The 20,087-nt window shown below is 40.4% G+C and overlaps 1 protein-coding gene across 3 annotated transcripts in view; it reads right to left on the reverse strand.

The window, feature by feature from the left end:
* Nucleotides 1–20,087, reverse strand: part of ranbp9 (RAN binding protein 9) — an 88,847-nt gene that overhangs the window by 39,357 nt on the left and 29,403 nt on the right. For all 3 annotated transcript variants that reach the window (XM_073023921.1, XM_073023920.1, XM_073023923.1), the window contains exon 4: nt 13,049–13,216. In XM_073023921.1, coding sequence (XP_072880022.1) covers nt 13,049–13,216 — 168 coding nt within the window. The remainder of the gene's footprint in view (nt 1–13,048; nt 13,217–20,087) is intronic.

Raw genomic sequence — 20,087 nt, forward strand, 5'->3', positions numbered from 1 at the left:
ACACTCATAAAAGTATAACAGATTGAACTAAATGAAGCACTTTAGAAAGCCTGTTCAAAAATTAATCTTTTGAAAAGACAAGTGACAAATATTCATGGAGGCACTAAACTACATACAGCTTTACTATCATCATCACTGAATGCCCAGGTGTTCACCTACAAATGACAAGAATAAATAAGCTGAACGATGCCACTGCCAACGAGCCCAACCATTTACTATCCAATACTCACGTATACACCAAGTCTGCGAGGATTTCAAAATACATCATCTAACATCATGTATTCTTGCAACCATCTAGCTGGTGCCAAGCTAGTGTAAGATGCTTCCTATGTAAACATCTCACTGCCTGAGATGCAAAAAAAAATTCACCGCTTCATTTGACAGTAAGGATAATAATGTACCTTTTTATTCTGAGTGGGGTGTAAGAATGGAGGGGCAGCACTGCATGCCATGTGCCCACAAACGTTTTTAGTGTGCCATCTGGATTCAGCCAATGTGCACAGTAAATAAATTTCTCAAGCAGCTGAAGTATTTGGTGTGCTGCAAGGGATGATTAACATTCAGCAAAGGCAAATGCTGGAAGGATTAATGAAAGGAAATGAGCAATAAAGAGGTTCACTGAAAATTCTGCTCCCAAACCAAAATTGAGGCATAAGTGATTCTTGTCCCAAGACCGGAAAGCAACCATCATCCTCTAACACTTTGTAGCAAACCATGCCCCCACAAAGATTTCAGACATTGTTTTCCTCTAGTCTAGTGAGATACAAAGTGAATATAAATCGAATCAACTGGACGGGCCACTTCCTCCATGGATCAATGTGCATTCCACCAGTATTTTCAAGAAATAATGCATGAGCAATTAGAAATAAAGGAAGAAAATAATATTTAAACCAATAGATCAAGGCTATGAGTCATAGTTAGAGGACATAGAGCAACGCTTATCAGATCTTGCATTTCTTGCAACCGCATCAGGCAAGTGCATTGCCAATAGAGCAAATGATCAAAACTATTTCCTTTCTTTGAGTCAAGAAGACAGTTACTAGACCCAAGATCAAAGAAATTACACCATTATTTAAAGCACAAAGACTAAAGTCCCTTACGAAACCAGGCATGAAGGAGAGCCTGCTTCCACCCTGTATAATAATACTTCTCAGCAATATGAATGAAAACAGCCTATAAGATTAATCTCAGTTTCAAATCAAGGTTGTTCAGCACAATTTGACACTCTACAAGATATTGAGTAGATGCCCAAAATCTTAAATTTTAACAAGCATCTTGAAATGAAGCTTGAAATGATTAGATTTGAAGGAAATTCCAGAATTTAGGATCTTAACACCTGGAGACAGCAACCTACATTCAATACATTCAGAAATACTCAAGTGGACAGATCTACAGAATCTAAAGGTTTATAACTGGAAGTAATTAGAGATGAGAAGATGACAAAACAATGGATGGAGTGATAATAAGGATGAGGATATCTGTGTTGTCTTTAAGGCATTTGTTTAGTTTATTATATTTTCGCTTTAATAATTCGTTTGTAATCATTTTCTAGATAAAGTTAAGGTTGTTTAAAGTAAATTTGTTGTCTGTGATATATCGCGGTATGCGATGACGTCACACCCGGTTTCACCGCGTCTTGTGGGAAGATACCGGTTTGGAGAAACGGGAAGGAGGGGGCTTATGTGTGTGCAGGATCAGCGCGAGAAAAGTTTTCTTTCTACGCACTAGAAACATCAGAGAAGCAACGCCGTAAGTTCATAAGATAATCGATATGTTGAATTAAAAATGTTAATGCTGATTCTGTTAAAAGTAATGACGGTTGTTAAGTTTATGTTTTTTGTTATTTAAAGAGTTGCGGATAGTTTGTGTTGAAGTGTATTTAAAGCCAGTCGATGGCGTAGGTAGATTCTGACTGTATGTTGCACTTTAATGTAATATACCGTAGATGTCGGATTATAAGCCGCTACTTTTTTCCCATGCTTTGAACAGCATTGAACATAGCGGCTTATAATAAGGTGCGGCTAATAGAAGGTTTTTTCCCATGCCGCCAAAACATTTTGCCTCGTAACAGTAGACCAATAAAATTGATGAGTAGTTCACAGAGGTCCAATGAAATTGTACGATAAATCAAGCGCACTTCACAAATTATTGTAAATCAGCCATTTGTACTCACCCTCATCAACATGGAAAACACTCGAAGAAAAGCATATGATGCAGCTTTTAAGTTAAAGGCAATCAATCTGGCGGTTGAACAAGGAAATCGAGCTGCTGCGCGTAATCTTGGCATACATGAATCGATGGTGAGACGGTGGAGATTTAATTTGGGACTGCCGCTTCAGGTCAGGAATGGCTCACGTGATATTAGACAGCAGTACAAGGGAGGGAGGGAGCGAAACTGAGGATTCCGCTGCACCGAAACTGCTAGCGATTCAGTAAACAAAAAAACAGTAAAACTCGTGTGTGAATGGTATCGGGCCAATAAGGACACAAGTGTCCGATGTTACCAAATACCGGTAGGTATAACAAAGTTTAGCCTTACCAAATATGTGTAGCGAGGGTTTGGTTTGGGGGAAAAAGGAGTATAAATAAGAGCAGAATGTAAGGGGAAGGCAAAACGCGTTCTGCAATAAAGCCACGCTGCACTGTAATCCGGTGTTGGTTGTCTCTCTTCCAAAACGAACACAGGGCAGAATTTGAAGCCCAACACGTGTAATATCTTTCTGTGTAAATATCTCATATTACAAGCGGCCGAAAATCCGGTGCGCCGAAAATCCGGTCCGCCGGAAATCCAGTGCGCCGAAAATCCGGTCCGCCGGAAATCCAGTGCGCCGAAAATCCGTTCCGCCGGAAATTCGGTGCGGCCTAAAATCCGATGCGGCCTGTATAATTAAAAAATTGATTTTATTTCTAAAATTAGAGCCAGCGGCTTTTAATCAGGTGCGCTCTGTAGTCCGGAATCTACGGTAGTTGTTGTAGTTTTACTTTTGCAAGTATTTATGATGTAAATGTGATGTCAAGAAGGAAACAAATACTGTATATATTTTGTATTGTTTTATCAACAGTTTTCACCATACGTTAATGTAGAAGAGTGAACAGTAAATGGTTAATCTTACTGAGACCGCCTCATTGTCTGGTTTATGCTTGGTGTTTAGTTCAGAGTTCTTTTACACCTGTGCGAGAACACTACAGTGAAAAGGCGGCATTACCAGGTGTTTCAAGTGCTACGATGGCATCACGATCCAGCATCAAGTCGTTGCCATCCAGCGCCAGGAGCAGTAGGGCATCAACAAGTAAGAGCTAAAGCAGAAGCCGCCAAGGTGCGAGCGTTGTACGCCGAACAAGAAGCAAAATTGAAAATGGAAAAGGCTGCCAGAGAAGCCGAAAACCAGTTGGAAAAGGTAAGTATAGAGTCAGAGTTAGAAGTGCTGACGCTACACCGAGAAGCAGAAGCTGCCAGGGTGGAAGCAGAGATAATAGAAAGTGCTGAAGAAATGCATGTTCTGGATGACGTAAGATCTACTTCAGAAAGGACCAGATTGGAACGCACAAGCGACTATGTCCAATCTCAAATAGACTTGAAGATTCGTTCTTCCTTTCCATACTTATATGCTAACATCCCACCTCATGAGGAGTCTCAGAGAGGCCCAATTGCATCACATCCATCTGAGGAAGACAATTTACCCTTGCAACTCCGCGACGAATTCAAGAATGAAAGGGCTGATGACAAATACTTCTCGACACCAAACTTACCAGATTTGGCGAGAGGAGAGGCAAAGGCTGAATTCAGAACAGCAAATTCCATAACAAATGTACACCCTCAGTCATATACCCGCCGACATATCCCCCCAGCCAGCATGCCACTTGCAGTTGAACCCATGGCACAGTGTTTAGCACGACGAGATCTCGTCACTTCAGGACTATACCAGTTTGACGATAAACCTGAAAATTACCATGCATGGTACTCCTCATTCACCAACGCTATCCACGGAGTCCAGCTCGGAGCAACCCAAGAGTTGGATCTTATGACGAAATGGCTGGGAAAAGAATCATGCGAACAGGTGAGACGCATACGTTCAGTGTACATTAACAACCCCAAGCTAGCCTTACGCAAAGCATGGGAGAGACTTCCTGAAATTATTGAAACGGCACTATTTCGACGTCTGGAAAATTTTCCTAAGGTGTCAGCCAAGGACCACACTAAGTTAAGAGAGCTCGGAGATTTACTCATGGAGATTCAAGGCGCCAAAGAAGATGGCTATTTAGCTGGTCTGTCATACCTAGATACTTCATACGGGATTAGACCAATCGTAGACAAACTTCCATTTGGGCTGCAGGAAAGGTGGGCGTCTGTTGGCTCAGAGTACAAGGAAGAGAACAATGGTCGATTTCACTAGATTTGTGTGCAAGGAGGCGAAGAAGCGAAACGACCCTAGCTTCATGAGTCCAGGTAGCAGTACAATTTACACCAAGCCAGTTAAATCCACTTTGAATAATTTCAACATCAATAAACCTGTCTCAGTGCGTAAATCTGAAGCCTTTACAACTAACAATGACCCTAGCAAGAATTGTCCATTGCACAACAAACTCCACCCCCTCAAAAAATGCAGAAAAAAGGAAAAAACCCCTTTAAGAGAGAATGGCCCTTCTCAAGGAGAAAAAAATGTTTTAAATGCTGTTCCTCTACCTCTCACCTTGCTAGAGTGTACAAACTCCGTGAAGTGCCCGGAATGTAATAGTACTAATCACGATGGGGCCACGCATCCCAGCTCGTTACCACAAACCGACAAAGCTCCTTCACCCTCACAACAGGACGGCGGGGAGGGAGAGGCTCACTCCAGGACAACTGTTGTCAGCTCGAGCTGCACAGAAGTTTGCGGTCAAGCTCAGTCAAGCCATTCTTGTTCAAAGATCTGCCTCACCAAGGTGTACCCTAAGGGAGCCAAAGACAAGGCCATCAAAGCCTATATAATTCTGGACGACCAGAGCAATCGTTCACTAGTCAGACCAGAGTTCTTTGACTTGTTCAACATTGAGAGTAATCAGTTCCCATACTACCTTAGAACTTGCTCAGGCAGTGTGGAAACTTATGGAAGGAAGGCAGAAGGCTTCCAGCTCGAGTCCCTGGATGGTAAAGTTGTCATCTGTCTCCCTCCACTCTTAGAGTGCAATAAAATTTTGAATAACTGCACTGAGATCCCAACGCCAAGTGCAGTGCTACACCAGCCACATCTCCACCACATTGCCAAGCACATCCCAGAACTGGATCCAAAAGCAGAAATACTCCTGCTATTAGGAAGAGATGTTCTCCAGGTGCACAAGGTTAGGCAGCAGGTCAATGGACCACACAACGTCCCCTTTGCCCAACGCCTGGATCTGGGCTGGGTGGTGATAGGAGAGATGTGCCTTGGCAATGTACACAAACCGACAGTTAACACACTCAAGACCAATGTGCTAGAGAGTGGCCGCCATTCAATTTTTCAACCCTGCACAAGTTTCATGTGCATCAAGGAAGCACGACAAGGCTTTAACAAATGTAAAGTAACCGACAAGACGCTGGGTCAGTCAGTCTTCGTTCAAACTGAGCATGATAATAAACTTGCTCCATCAGCACAAGACGCCATTTTCTTAAAAATAATGGACACCAAGGTCTTCAGAGACAAAGCAAATAATTGGGTCACCCCACTACCTTTCAGAGAACCACGCCAGCACTTGCCAAACAACAAAGAGCAGGCAGTCAAGCGGTTCACGTCCTTGCAAAAAACCCTGAAAAGGAAACCTGAGATGCAGCAACAATATGTAGCATTTATGGAGAAGATCTTCACCAATGGACATGCTAAAGTAGCACCGCCACTGAGAGAAGGCGAGGAGTACTGGTACCTTCCAACGTTTGAGGTTTACCACCCACAAAAGCCCAATCAGATCAGGGTGGTCTTTGACTCCAGTGCTCAGTGCGCTGGTATCTCCCTTAATGATGTGCTTCTTACAGGCCCTGACCTTAACAATACCCTTCTCGGGGTCCTGATGCACTTCCGGAAAGAGAAGGTCACAATCTTAGTGGACATCCAGCAGATGTTCCATTGCTTCTTAGTACAGGAGGACCATCGCAATTTCCTCCATTTCTTATGGCACAAGGACAATGACATTAACAAGGAAGTCATTGAGTACCGGCAATAGTCCATCACCTGCCGTGGCCATCTATGGGCTGCGAACAGCCAGCACAGGAGCACGGCGATGACACCGTTAAGTTTGTAGAAAGACACTTCTATGTCGACGACGGCTTGATATCGCTACAGAAAGAAGACGAAGCAATCGATCTGCTCCGATGTACACAAGCCTCACTCGCTGAGTCAAACCTCCGCTTGCATAAGTTTGCATCAAACTGTCAGGCAGTAATGGAGGCCTTTCCACACGATGACTGTGCTCCGGCAATCAAAGACCTAGACTTAGATGGAGAAACCATACCCACACAAAGGAGTTGTGTCTCCTTTGGGAGATTACGACTGACACATTCACGTTCTCCGTGCCGACTGTGATCAAGCCATTTACCCACCATGGAGTTCTCTCCACTGTCAACAGTGTTTTCGATCCCTTGGGTCTATTGGCACCAGTTACGATCCAGGGAAGAGTCCTTCTCAGAGAACTTACCTTTGAGCTCTCCGACTGGGATACTCCCCTACCAGAAGACAAGTTAAGCAAATGGGAGGCTTGGAGAGATTCCTTCAAGATCTAAAACAGTTTCATATCCGACGTAGGTACACTGCGACCTCACCCACCGAGGCAGCGCACAGAGGATTGTGTGTTTTTTCGGATGCGTCTACCAAGGCCATCGGTGCTGTGGCTTACTTGAAAGTAGTCGGGAAGGATGGTCAAGTTGAAGTAGGATTTGTAACTGGTAAGGCGAAGCTCACTCCTCAGTCCGAGCTGACAATTCCAAAGCTTGAACTGTCTGGCTGTGGAAATGGCAGACCTCCCACCAGAACGCCTTGAAGCCTGCCCTCCTTTTACATATGTGGGGCTCGATGTATTTGGTCCCTGGACTATCACTACTAGACGCACCAGAGGAGGACAAGCAGAGAGCAAGCGGTGGACCATCATGTTCAGTTGCATGAGTTCAAAAGCGGTCGGTACACATTGAGGTCATCGAATCTTTGGATACATCCAGCTGCATTAACGCTCTCAGGTGCTTCTTTGCGCTAAGAGGCCCTGCAAAACAGTTAAGGTCTGATTGCGGCACAAACTTTGATGGAGCGTCCAAGGAGCTGGGGATGGACAAAACGGTGCAAAGGTACCTCAGTCAGCAGGGATGCAACTGGGAGTTTAACACACCACACGCCTCTCACGTGGGAGGCCCATGGGAGCGGATGATTGGTATCACCGGAAGAATTCTTGATTCAATGTTTCTGCAGCAACGCACCCGACTGACCCGCGAGGTACTGTGCACACTAATGGCAGAGGTCACAACCATTATAAATGCACGACCACTCCTACCTGTGTCTTCTGACCCGGAAAACCCTTTCATACTCTCGCCATCAATGCTCCTTACGCAGAAGGCAGGAGCTCCCCCTCCACCTGGGGACTTCTCTGATAAGGATTTGTACACAAAGCAATGGAGACAGGTTCAGGCTCTGGCAAATCGGTTCTGGTCTCGTTGGAGACATGAATATCTACCTTTGTTGCAACACAGACAAAAGTGGAGAGAACCCTACAGGAATCTTCAAGTTGGAGATTTAGTCCTGCTCAGGGACAAGCAAATCGCCCGCAACTGCTGGCCAATGGCTAGAATTACTGCCACATTCCCTAGTAGGGATGGACATGTCAGGAAGGTTGAGTTGAAAACTTCTGATCAAGGTGCTGTGAAAACTTACCAAAGGCCAGTTGCAGAAGTCATTCTACTTCTTCCTAAGGACTGATTTAGAGACTGAAGTTTTGTATTATGTTCATTGTGACCTTACGAAGGTCAGGCAGGGAGTGTGTTGCCTTTAAGGCATTTGTTTAGTTTATTATATTTTCGCTTTAGTAATTTGTTTGTAATCGTTTTCTAGTTAAAGTTAAGATTGTTTAAAGTAAATTCGTTGTCTGTGATATATCGCGGCATGTGATGACGTCACACCCGGTTTCACCGCATCTTGTGGGAAGATACCGGTTTGGAGAAACGGGAAGGAGGGGGCTTATGTGTGTGCAGGATCAGCGCGAGAAAAGTTTTCTTTCTACGCACTAGAAACATCAGAGAAGTTCATAAGATAATCGATATGTTGAATTAAAAATGTTAATGCTGATTCTGTTAAAAGTAATGACGGTTGTTAAGTTTATGTTTTTTGTTATTTAAAGAGTTGCGGATAGTTTGCGTTGAAGTGTATTTAAAGCCAGTCGATGGCGTAGGTAGATTCTGACTGTATGTTGCACTTTAATGTGATATAGTTGCTGTAGTTTTACTTTTGCAAGTATTTATGATGTAAATGTGATGTCAAGAAGGAAACAAATACTGTTGTTTTATCAACAGTTTTCACCATACGTTAATGTGGAAGAGTGAACAGTAAATGGTTAATCTTACTGGGACTGCCTCATTGACTGGTTTATACTTGGTGTTTAGTTCAGAGTTCTTTTACACCTGTGCGAGAACACTACAATATCATATGAAGATTGCTTAATTTAGAGCTAACGTAAGCACGGTCAGTACACACTGGGATGATGGCTGAATGGGACTCATTAAGAGTTATGTCACAGCCAAGCAACCTTCAAATTCAGTGGATTCTGATTAATTGGATCATCGGTTAATAAGGCAAATGCTTATTTGGGACAACTCTTAAAGAACACACACTAATCGGGGAAAATAGCCAGGACTCTCTTTATTTGGGACACCATGTCACTTAATAAGGACAGGAGATTGTTGCCAAAGTTTTTAACTCGTGCCAGTCGCATGTACCTGTGTGGCTGTTAGACACTGCATTATGCTTAGAGCAAAGAGTTTTCAAATAGCATTAGATGTGTGTGCTTGTGTTATGTTATCCATTTGGACCAACAGACATCAATTCAAAAAGCAGTGATTTTTGATCATTTTGGGGGTTTTTTGGACTTAAAATACTTCAGGCAGGAAGGTGTTGGCACTGATTTTCATTTACAGTCAAATACTGCAGCTTACACTGGATGAATTCCTCTGTTGATGACTATTAGAAACTAATACTGTTTTATAGTACTGTAGTAGTATTGGCAGCATTCCAATATATAAATAATTTGGTACTCAGTGAAACAGTATTTTATTCTATTGTCTATTTTATGCCTTTTTAAGTACTTCCATGAAACTTCAGCTGAGGCAGCCATTTATTTGAGCTAAAATGTATTGGTCCTGATGTGTCCCAATTAACCAGAATCCTTTTTCTATGGAAGGCAGAGCAAGGAGGAGAGTACAGATTTGATCAAGAGGTTTAGAAGTAACGAAGGTTTGAGTTTCAAAAGCTGGGCCAGATGCTGTATTGACCTGCTGCAAAGTGGAAATAGTTTGTTGTGGCAAAGTAGTCAAAACCTCATTATCAAAGCCAAATCAAAGGTGAACAGCTTCCAATATCAGGAATGGAATCTGACTAGCAAATGGAGACTGTATCTAATAACAACTACATCGTTTTCCCTACGTATAAATGAAGGAAATTTCTAATCAGTCTCCACAGGATGCCAAAGTCAAATTAAAATCGTAAGCACAGATTCTAAGCAGTTTGAGATTAATCTCCAAGATACAATCTATTGCAGTTGTTGACTCCTGTAATACAATAGCCTTAAGTTTATCACAGCAACAGCCTGGCTGCTCAGCACAAACCCAGCCATAAACATAAGGTTCAGAACTGGTATTAAAAGCATTTATAAGCTTCTAGGGTTGCCTTGAACTAGTTTTTAAACAAAGATTAAGGAGAAACCTGTCATTGCTCAGTCTAACAGTGTAAACTGTATCCAGATCAGTTTACAAGGCCTCAAAGCAAAGTAAGTGATAGATGTGTCACTGCAGCTGAAAAGCAATTCCAGGCCTAGAAGAGGAGGCAGAGCCCAAGCTTGGCACAGAAGCCATTGCAGGAGAGCTCTCAGATGCAAAAAGAAAGAAAATTGGGAATAAATTGATCTGAGGCTGGCAGGCTACACCTGGTAAGGTATGACAGAGTTGATGTATAACAGTACAGTGAAAAGGACTAAATTTTCTATTTCCAAGTCCACTGATAACAATAAGCAATAGGGATTGTGACAAGGCAGGAAGATACAGAGGCTTCTTTGTGATACACACAAGTTGAATGGTTAAGAACAAAACAGGTGCTCTATAAGTGCACAATAATAAATTTATCCACAGCTTTTCTATCTTTTTTGGAAAATGTTTTTCCTTTTATTGAGAGATTGGACAATGCTACTATAAAAATGATGTAGATGCCCTTGGACAGAAATTACTCAAAGCTAATACACGATTAAAGAAGAATGCCATTTGGCCTTCGTTGTGAGGGGAACTGAGTAAAAGAGTAAACATAACATGTCATAATATCAGCCTTGACAAGACCACACACGAGTAGAGTGTACAGTTTTGGTTCATCTACAAACATTTGCCAGAGGAAATGCAGTTAAGATTCACAAGATTAATTCTGAGGATGACATGTCTTCCATGGAGGAGAAATTGCATAGTGCAGGCTCATGAAATAACGAAAGGAGATCCCACTGAAACTTCAAATGTTTCCAGGTATCAACAGGTTTGACAATCAGTAGGAGTTGAGCCATTTGGGACCAAGTTAAGGGGAAATTCCTTCATACAACTGGTAAATTTTTGGAACCCTCTACTCCCAAAGAGCCATAGGGGGAGAGGCAATCATTGGGCTCATTCAAAGCAGTGATTGATAAGACTTATGGATAATAAGGGGAGCAAGGTTTCAGAGATAGTTCAAGAAACTATCATCGAAGCAGATCAGCCACAATCATGGTGAATAGCAGAGCACAATCAGAGATATATACTGCAGCAAACTGGTGTGAATCCCTAAACTCTGGACATGAATCTCCCCTTGACTGTGTGGAGGGACTGATGTTGGTCAGGCAGTGGTGAGAAACGGGATTCAAGGCTCAAACTCCATCCAAGCCAACAAGGTGAGTGTGCGGTCACTTGCTGGTGGAAATTCCGTATCTTAACACGCCACCTGGAACTAAAGATTTCCTGCATTATTCCCTGGAACAACAACAGCTGCCAATCTCCCTTTTCTCCACCTCAGCCTGTAGCCATGGACACATTTCAGAGCTGGGGAAAAGGAACAGCAGTTTCCATTGCATCCTACAGGGGCCAATGAAAAAGAATTACCGTAGATTTCGCACTACAGAGCGCACCTGATTAAAAGCCGCTGGCTCTAATTTTAGAAAGAAAATCAATTTTGTACTTGTACAAGCCGCACCGGATTTTAGGCCGCAGGTGTCCCACGTTGTAATATGAGATATTTACACAGAAAGATATTACACGTGAGGATTTTTTAACTTTTAATTAAATCCGTATGGTAACATAAACAAATACATATTGCAAATGCTTTTTTTCGAACCGTGCCTGTAGCGCGGCTACTTTTAAATATACATACGTATCGGTAACACACAAATTACGTTGCGTATACTTTTTTACTGAACAGTGCACGAACAACATTCCAATATCTCCTAACGACTGGTAAAAAATATATATACTGCAGCCTACCAGGAAAAGTTATTGATCGCCTTTAACTTAAAAGCTGCGTTTCGCTCGGGTCTAATGCCGCTCGCCCCCCACCTTCCTGTTTATCGCAAACCGGTATTTCCCACAAGACGCGGCGAAACCGGATGTGACGTCATAGCATCCCAGGATGTAGTACAGAAAACAAATATACTGGGTACTTAAAACACTTCTAACTTTAACTAGAAAATACTAACAAATGAATTACTAAGCGAAAATATTATAAACTAAATAACTGCCATAAAGGCAGCACAATGCTTTTCTTCGAGTGTTTTCCATGTTGATGAGGGTGAGTACAAATGACTGATTTACAATAATTTAATTGTGAAAGTGCGCTTGATTTATCGTACAATTTCATTGGACCTCTGTGAACTACTCATCAATTTTATTGGTCTACTGTTACGAGGCAAAATGTTTTTGGCGGCATGAAAAAAAATCATGCATTAGCCGCACCGTAGTAAAGGCCGCAGTGTTCAAAGCTGTTCAAAATGTGGGAAAAAAGTAGCGGCTTATAATCCGACATCTACGGTAAGCATCTGGGCAATCTGTAAACGCTGCAACAAAATTCCCAGTCACTGATGATGGCTTGCATTGGCTCTACATCTTAGCCAATCAACAGCTGCACAGCTCATCCCAACTTTAAAAGGGAATCTTTGTGGGCTTCTGGGCACTGCATTGCACAGCTATGGGTAGGGCAGGAGTTTGTGCCAGGTTTCTGGTATACTGCATTACACCTCTCAATCAAAGCAACACATCCAAAGCATGAAGCAAGGTAGCTCAAGTAGCAAACTCATCTTTCAGCAGACAATCCCTAACTGATTGAAGGTGCTTCTCCAAACTCAGTTGAATAATTAAAGACATTCAAGTAATCAGCATTCAAAGAAGTGCCACTGACAGCCAGATATGATGTTCAATATCACAAGACAACTGCTTCCACTGTTTGAGGAAAAAATATTTACAAAGTTCTTAACTATCAAGAGCCTTAGTTTCTCACAAAAGAAAGTGAATATTAAAATCAATCTGACTAAAAGTGGAGCTACAGCAATTGGAAAGTAAATGTCAACTCACATTAGGCAGCAGTGATATTATCAAATAATAAAGTTATATCATACACAAATGAATCAAATCTGCTTAATCCAGAATTGACTTGTAGAAAGATAGCCAAAAGATTCCAACTAAGGAACCTCTCTAGTCAGATTTGTGTCATTAGACTAAATTTTCTTCTCTAGCTCGTCACTTAAAACATTATTGTCACTGCTCACTGAATAAAAATAATTTCAACTCCAAGTACAATACAAATATTTATCATATGCCATTGGTCAGTTCAGTCCTGTCAAGTCTTACCTAAACTGTGACCATTCTTTGTGTAGAAACATGTATTATTGATCATGTTTACACAACATCCAATTACATCCCCAGTTGTAAAGGTTGGTCCATAGGGCTGTCCTGTCCCAGAAGAACAGAATGAATGGCCATCATCTCCATGATATCCATATGAATGTTTATCCCAGCCTAAAATAGGAAAAAAAATCATTAATAAAAAAATATTTCCTCTATATTATTGAGCAAGAATATTCACAAAACATTTTAGAACAGTTCTATAAGATTTGAAATTAATAAAATAACTAGTGGTACATTGGTTATACAACCCACTAAATGTGCTGCTAGTTCTGTTAATTTTTTTTGAAGACCTTTCCATTTTTCTCTCTCCTCATCCTAAACTGATAATCTTGCTAGCACACAACTGCTATAAAACTGATAACACAGATGCCTTGTGCAGGAAGGCACAGAGTCGACTGTACTTCCTTAGAAGGTTGGCGTCATTCAATGTCTGTAGTGAGATGCTGAAGCTGTTCTATAGGTCAGTTGTGGAGAGCGCCCTCTTCTTTGTGGTGGCGTGTTGGGGAGGAAGCATTAAGAAGAGGGACGCCTCACGTCTTAATAAGCTGGTAAGGAAGGCGGGCTCTGTCGTGGGCAAAGTACTGGAGAGTTTAACATCGGTAGCTGAGCGAAGGGTGCTGAGTAGGCTACGGTCAATTATGGAAAACTCTGAACATCCTCTACATAGCACCATCCAGAGACAGAGAAGCAGTTTCAGTGACAGGTTACTATCAATGCAATGCTCCTCAGACAGGATGAAGAGGTCAATACTCCCCAATGCCATTAGGCTTTACAATTCAACCGCCAGGACTTAAGAACCTTTTAAAAGCTATTATTAATGTTTTTTGAGATAGTGATTTAGATGCATATCATATTTTTTACTGAGTTAAGTATTGTATGTAATTAGTTTTGCTACAAGTGTATGGGACATTGGAAAAAAAGTTGAATTTCCCCATGGGGATGAATAAAGTATCTATCTATCTATCTATCATTCATTGTACATGAAGATCAGAACAGAGAGTAAAATCAATAAGCATTGAAAACCAACCATTTTCTTGTCAACCAAATTCTCCTATTCACTTGAATGGGGCTGCTATGCTGTACAAAGTTTAATTTAATACTTAACTTTGCTAATCTGGTAGCCTGGAAGCCCGTGCATGACTGGGTCACCCCACTGCACAGCCAACAATAATAGATTGGAAGGTCCCTGTCAGGTACTCAACTTGTTTCTCTTTGTGACCTCCTCCTCAGATCTTCCAAAATGTTCTTATTTTCTTCGTGTTTCACTGTACATAGGTTCGGTCAGTTTGGTGTAGTGTGTGTTGCTTAACTGTCTGTGTGCCTCAAACATGTAATACTGCCTGTCCATGACCAGCTTACACTAACACCACCACTTGATTCAAAGACAGCCAAACTAGACCCAAGGCCAGCACTAACACAGAAGGTCAGTCCCAATGCTCACAATGCAACTCAAAGTGCATGAATCTCATAACAAAATTCTCGACAAGCTTAGCCTGTACCCCTGAAGAGGAATGCATTTTAGAGGATGCTTTGGCATTAGCATTAGATAGATACTTCATTGATCCCAAAGGAAATTACAGTATCCCAGTAGCATTACAAGTGCACAGATATACAAATATTAAAAGAGAATAAAATATAAGTTACCTTTAAAGTAAGATGTACAAGCTTTACAAGTCAAAGATTACAAGGTTTCCAAGTTTACACAGAAGATGATAGAGCAATTACCATATTATACAGTAATGGGTGCACATTCACACAATCCAGATAAGATATGATGGTGGTATTGCACAGGGTGTCCACAAGCAGGATGTGGTAAACAGAGCTCTAGTAAACAAAGGTTAATAACAGTCCAACAGGAAGGGGTCATCACTTCACTAGCTACAGGTTGTCTCATAGAGCCTAATGGTCGAGCATAGTTGCTTTAGTTTACAGAATGAGCAAGGACTAAAGTTACTTCTCAAAGGGTCATACAAACAGATATTGAGGGTGATAAAAGCAGCAGAAAGATCACACCAATAAACAGATCATTAACTTCAGAGGGTTTCAAAAATACTGGAGATACTAATTTCCTTTTGGCAGCTTCAGGCAAGTAAAGCACTTTGTTTAAATGCACTTTGTCTTATCACAGATCAACACAGTAAGGCGTTCAATGTTCCATTCATAGGCTCTTCTATGAATCAGTATCAATTTTATAATTGATTTATGATTTCTTCTATATTCTAACAAATCTACTGATTTCTTCTACAAATCAGTTTATTTTACCAACAATATCAACTGCAAAAATAAAATTCAGACTCAGTCAACTCAACTCCTCACATCCTCAGTCAATTTTACAGAAAAGTTAACTAAAATGAAAAACAAAGTCATCCCCTTAAATACAAGGCATGTTACAAGGTCCTTCATGGTAGACTGATTAGGATGCATGAGATCCACAGTGACTTGGTAGTTTGGATTTAGAATTGACCTGCTCAATGGCATTGGCATTACCAGTGATAGTCCACAGGAATTAGTATTGAGCCCTGTTTGTGATATATGAACATATAAATTACTTGGATCAATAAAGTAGATGAGTGGGTTAGTAAGTTTGTAGATGACAAAGATTAGAGTTGTGGACAGTGAAGAAAGCTGTGAAAGAATACAGCAGAACAAACCAATTAAAGATATAGGTGGGAAAATGGGAGATGGAGATTATTGTGAGCAAGTGTGAGGTGCTGCACTTTGGGAAATTAAATGCAAGGGAAAGCACAGTTCAAAGTCCATAATATAATCAATGAAAGACCTCACCAACCAGAGTGCAAGAGACAACAAACTGCAAATACAAAAATAAATACATAATAATAAATAAGCAAAAAATATCAAAAGCATGAGATAAAGAGTCCTTGAAAGCAAGTCCATTGATTAGTGGTGTTACGTACCCCGTAACTGGGTCACTTACCAGCAAAGATAGAGAGGTCCGTTGAAGTCTGATGGTACTATTTTTTTAACAGTATTTATTGATAAAACGACACAAAATAATATCAATACAAACATACAGATAATATACTTCGTCAATACTAACTCTAAAAGCGCGGGTATAATAATAATCAATAAGAAATAGCTCTATCGTTGTCTGGGGATAATGTATTGTCCGATGGAAATATAAAAGTCACTGTCATTCAAGCTGCAGCTCTTTGGATTTAAGAGAGACGGTTTTAAACTTGCCCAGGTCTTTTATGATGCCAGTCCTTTTTGTCGGGGGAGTTGATTTCCCCGTAGCTAGCTAAAAGCCGTTTTCCGTGGTTCCAGCCACCAGTCCCAAGCAACGGAACTGAACGCACGTGGCCTCCTTCAAATGGCTTCCCGCTATTACGGGATCACTAGCATTTCTTCTGGTGCGTCTGAGGGGCTGTTCCTACAGACCCTCTTTTATCCTGACTGGCAGGGTTGTAGATGTCAATCAGGTTGGGGTGATGCAATCTCTTTCTCACCCAGCCCACTTTTGCCTGAGGGCGTTCACGTAGCATAGCATCTCAATCCACAAATGTGTCTCCAAGAGACAATGGCCATGTCCCGTGGCTTTGAATCGCCAGGGAACGAGGCATTCTGCACGTCTCTCTCTCATTTCCTGGGTCCCCTGACCCAACCCAATAGTGATCTTGCGATTCTCACAAAGGAGGGGGCTGCAGGCATAACAGTGGTAACAGTTCAAAAATGGGGCAAGTGAAGTTATCCTGTTTAGTCCAAGAGTCTGATGGTTGAGGGGTAATAACTGCTCTTTAATCTGGTGGTGTAAGTGCTGAGGTTCCTGTACCTTCTTCCTGATGTCAGTAGTAAGACAGCATGACCTGGGCAGTGGGGATCCCTGATGATGGATGCAGCCTTCCTGCAACAACACTCCATGCAGATGAGCTCAATGGTGGGGAGGACTTTACCAGTGATGGACTGGGCTGTATCCATTATTTTTTGTAGAATTTTCCGTTCAAGGGCTTTGGTGTTTCCATACCAGGCTATGTTGCTGCCAGTCCCCACTACACATCCATAGAACTTCGTCAAAGTTTTAATTGTCATATTGACTCTTTGCAACCTCTTTAGGAAGCAGAAGTGTTTCCAAGCTTTCTCTGTAATTGACATTTAGTGCTTGGTTCAAAACAGTTCCTCCAAAATGATAATACTGAGGAAGTTGCTGACCCTCTCCACTTGATTCCCCTAATGAGATCTGGCTCATGGACTTCTGGTTTCCTCCTCTGAAATCAATAATCAACTCCTTGGTCTTGCTGACAGTGAGTAAGAGGTTGTTGTTGTGGCACCAGACAGCCAGATTTTCAGTCTCTCTCCTGTAAGCTGATTTCTCACAACCTTTCTCTTTCAAACTTTTTATTAATATTAATAACATGTACAAAATACAATTGATATATTAATAAAGGGATTACAAACATACAAATTCTCATTGCACATGAAAGAATACATAAGCAATGATTACAGTATAAATGAGTTTTCCCAAAACATGAACCATACAGTTATGTATGAACAAGGTAAATCTAGGTATTTCATAATATATGATATAAAAAAAGAAAAAAGAGAAAAAAAGTTTGCAAAATTAGCTAAACTACTAATCTAATAGCTAATAAAGAAGAAAAAAGAAGCAAAAAAGAAAAAAAAGAAAAACTAGAAAAAGAAAAAGGGCTGTTTATAATATCTCACAAAAATACATAATCATCAATGTCGTCAACTCCGATCCTCTCAACATAAATAAGATTAAAGCTGGAAAATCAAATAAGTTTGGAACCGGGTCATATTACATCATATGAAAATATTGAATAAATGGTCTCCATATCTTTTCAAATTTAATAGAAGTATCGAATACACCACTTCTAATTTTTTCTAAATTTAAACATAACATAGTTTGAGACAACCAATGAAATACAGTGGGAGGATTAATTTCCTTCCAATTCAACAAAATAGATCTTCTAGCCATCAAAGTGAGAAATGCAATCATTCGACAGGCGGAAGAAGATAAATGAAGTGAGTCCATCATTGGTAAACCAAAAATTGCGGTAATAGGATGGGGTTGTAAATCGATGTTCAATACCGCAGAGATAATATCAAAAATATCTTTCCAATATTTTTTCAAAAGCGGACATGACCAAAACATATGAGTTAAAGACGCGGTTTCAAACTGACATCTACCACAAATAGGATTTATACAAGAATAAAACTGAGCTAATTTGTCCTTGGACATATTACGACCTTAAATTGTATTAATGAATGTTTGGCACATATAGATGATGTATTAACTAAATGAAGAATTCTATCCCAATTCTCAATAGGAATAATAAGATTAAGCTCTCTTTTCCAATCATTTTTTGTCTTATAAAGGGGCTCCGAACGTATCTTCATAATTATATTATAAAGTTTTGATATAAGCCCTTTTTGAAAAGGGTTTAATTCAAACAAACTCTCCAAAATATCTGAAGACACAAAATTTGGAAAGGTAGGAAGTACCGTACTTAAAAAATGCCTAATCTGTAAATATCTAAAAAAATGAAATCTAGGCAAATTATATTTATTAGATAATTGCTCAAAAGACATAAAACAATTGTCCAAAAATAAATCAGAAAATCTTAGTAATCCCTTAGTTTTCCAAGCCGAAAAAGCTTGGTCTATAATTGAAGGGTGGAAAAAGCAATTAGATACAATAGGCATATTTAAAACGAAATGAGTCAACCGGAAAAATTTCCAAAATTGAAACCATATACGTAAAGTATGTTTAACTATCGGGTTGTCAATTCGTTTCAGCAATTTAGAAAGAGCAAAAGGGAGAGAAGTCCCTAAAATAGAACCCAGAGCATAACCTGGTACCGATTTAATTTCCAAACTCACCCAATGAGGGCCAAAAGATCCATCCCAGTCTTTCAACCAACATAACAAATATCTAATATTAACTGCCCAATAATAAAATCTGAAATTAGGTAATGCCAACCCACCTTCCTTCTTAGTCTTCTGTAAGTATATTTTACCTAACCTGGGATTTTTATTCTGCCAAATATATGAGGAAATTTTTGAATCAACATTAGTAAAAAAAGATTTCGGAATAAAGGTCGGTACCACTTGAAAAATATATAAAAACTGAGGTAAAATAACCATCTTAATAGCATTAATCCTACCTATCAGAGATAAAGATAATGGTGACCACTTAGTAAACAAGCATTTAATCTGATCAATTAAGGGTAAAAAATTAAACCTAAATAATTCTTTATGGTTTTTTGTGATTGTAATCCCTAAGTAAATAAAAGAGTCATTAACTAATTTAAAAGGTAAGTTTCCATAAATTGGGACCTATCTATTCAAAGGAAACAATTCACTCTTATTAAGATTTCACTTATACCCAGAAAACTCACTAAATTGAGCCAACAATGATAGAACTGCTGGAATAGATTTCTCAGGGTTAGAAATGAATAATAATAAATCATCTGCGTACAAAGATAACTTATGAATATCTGTCCCACGATTAATACCCGAAATATCCTGTGATTCTCTGATTGCAATTGCCAAAGGTTCTAAAGCAATGTTAAATAGTAATGGGCTAAGAGGACAGCCTTGTCTAGTGCCCCGAAATAAACGAAAAAAGGGAGAGATTTCTCACAACCTTTGATTCGACCTACAACAGTGCCGTCAGCAAGCTTGAATATGGCATTGGAGCAGTGCTTAGCCACACTGTCATAAATGCAAAGCAAGACGACCAGGGGACTAAGCACACAGCCTTATGGTGCACCTGTACTGTGGAGATGTTGCTGCCAATCTGAACAGACTGGAGGAAATGGTGGATCCAATTGCACAAGGAGGTATTGAGGATAAGGTCTTGAAGCTTTGGATTAATTCTTGAGGAGATGACAGCACTAAATACCAAGCTGTAGTCAATAAAGGGCATCTTGATGTATGCATCTTTGCTATCCAGGTGTTCCATGTTTGAGTGAATAGCCAATAAGATGGCATCTGCTGTGGA

Source organism: Hemitrygon akajei, chromosome 20, assembly GCF_048418815.1.
Source record: "Hemitrygon akajei chromosome 20, sHemAka1.3, whole genome shotgun sequence".
NCBI classification, from domain to species: domain Eukaryota; kingdom Metazoa; phylum Chordata; class Chondrichthyes; order Myliobatiformes; family Dasyatidae; genus Hemitrygon; species Hemitrygon akajei.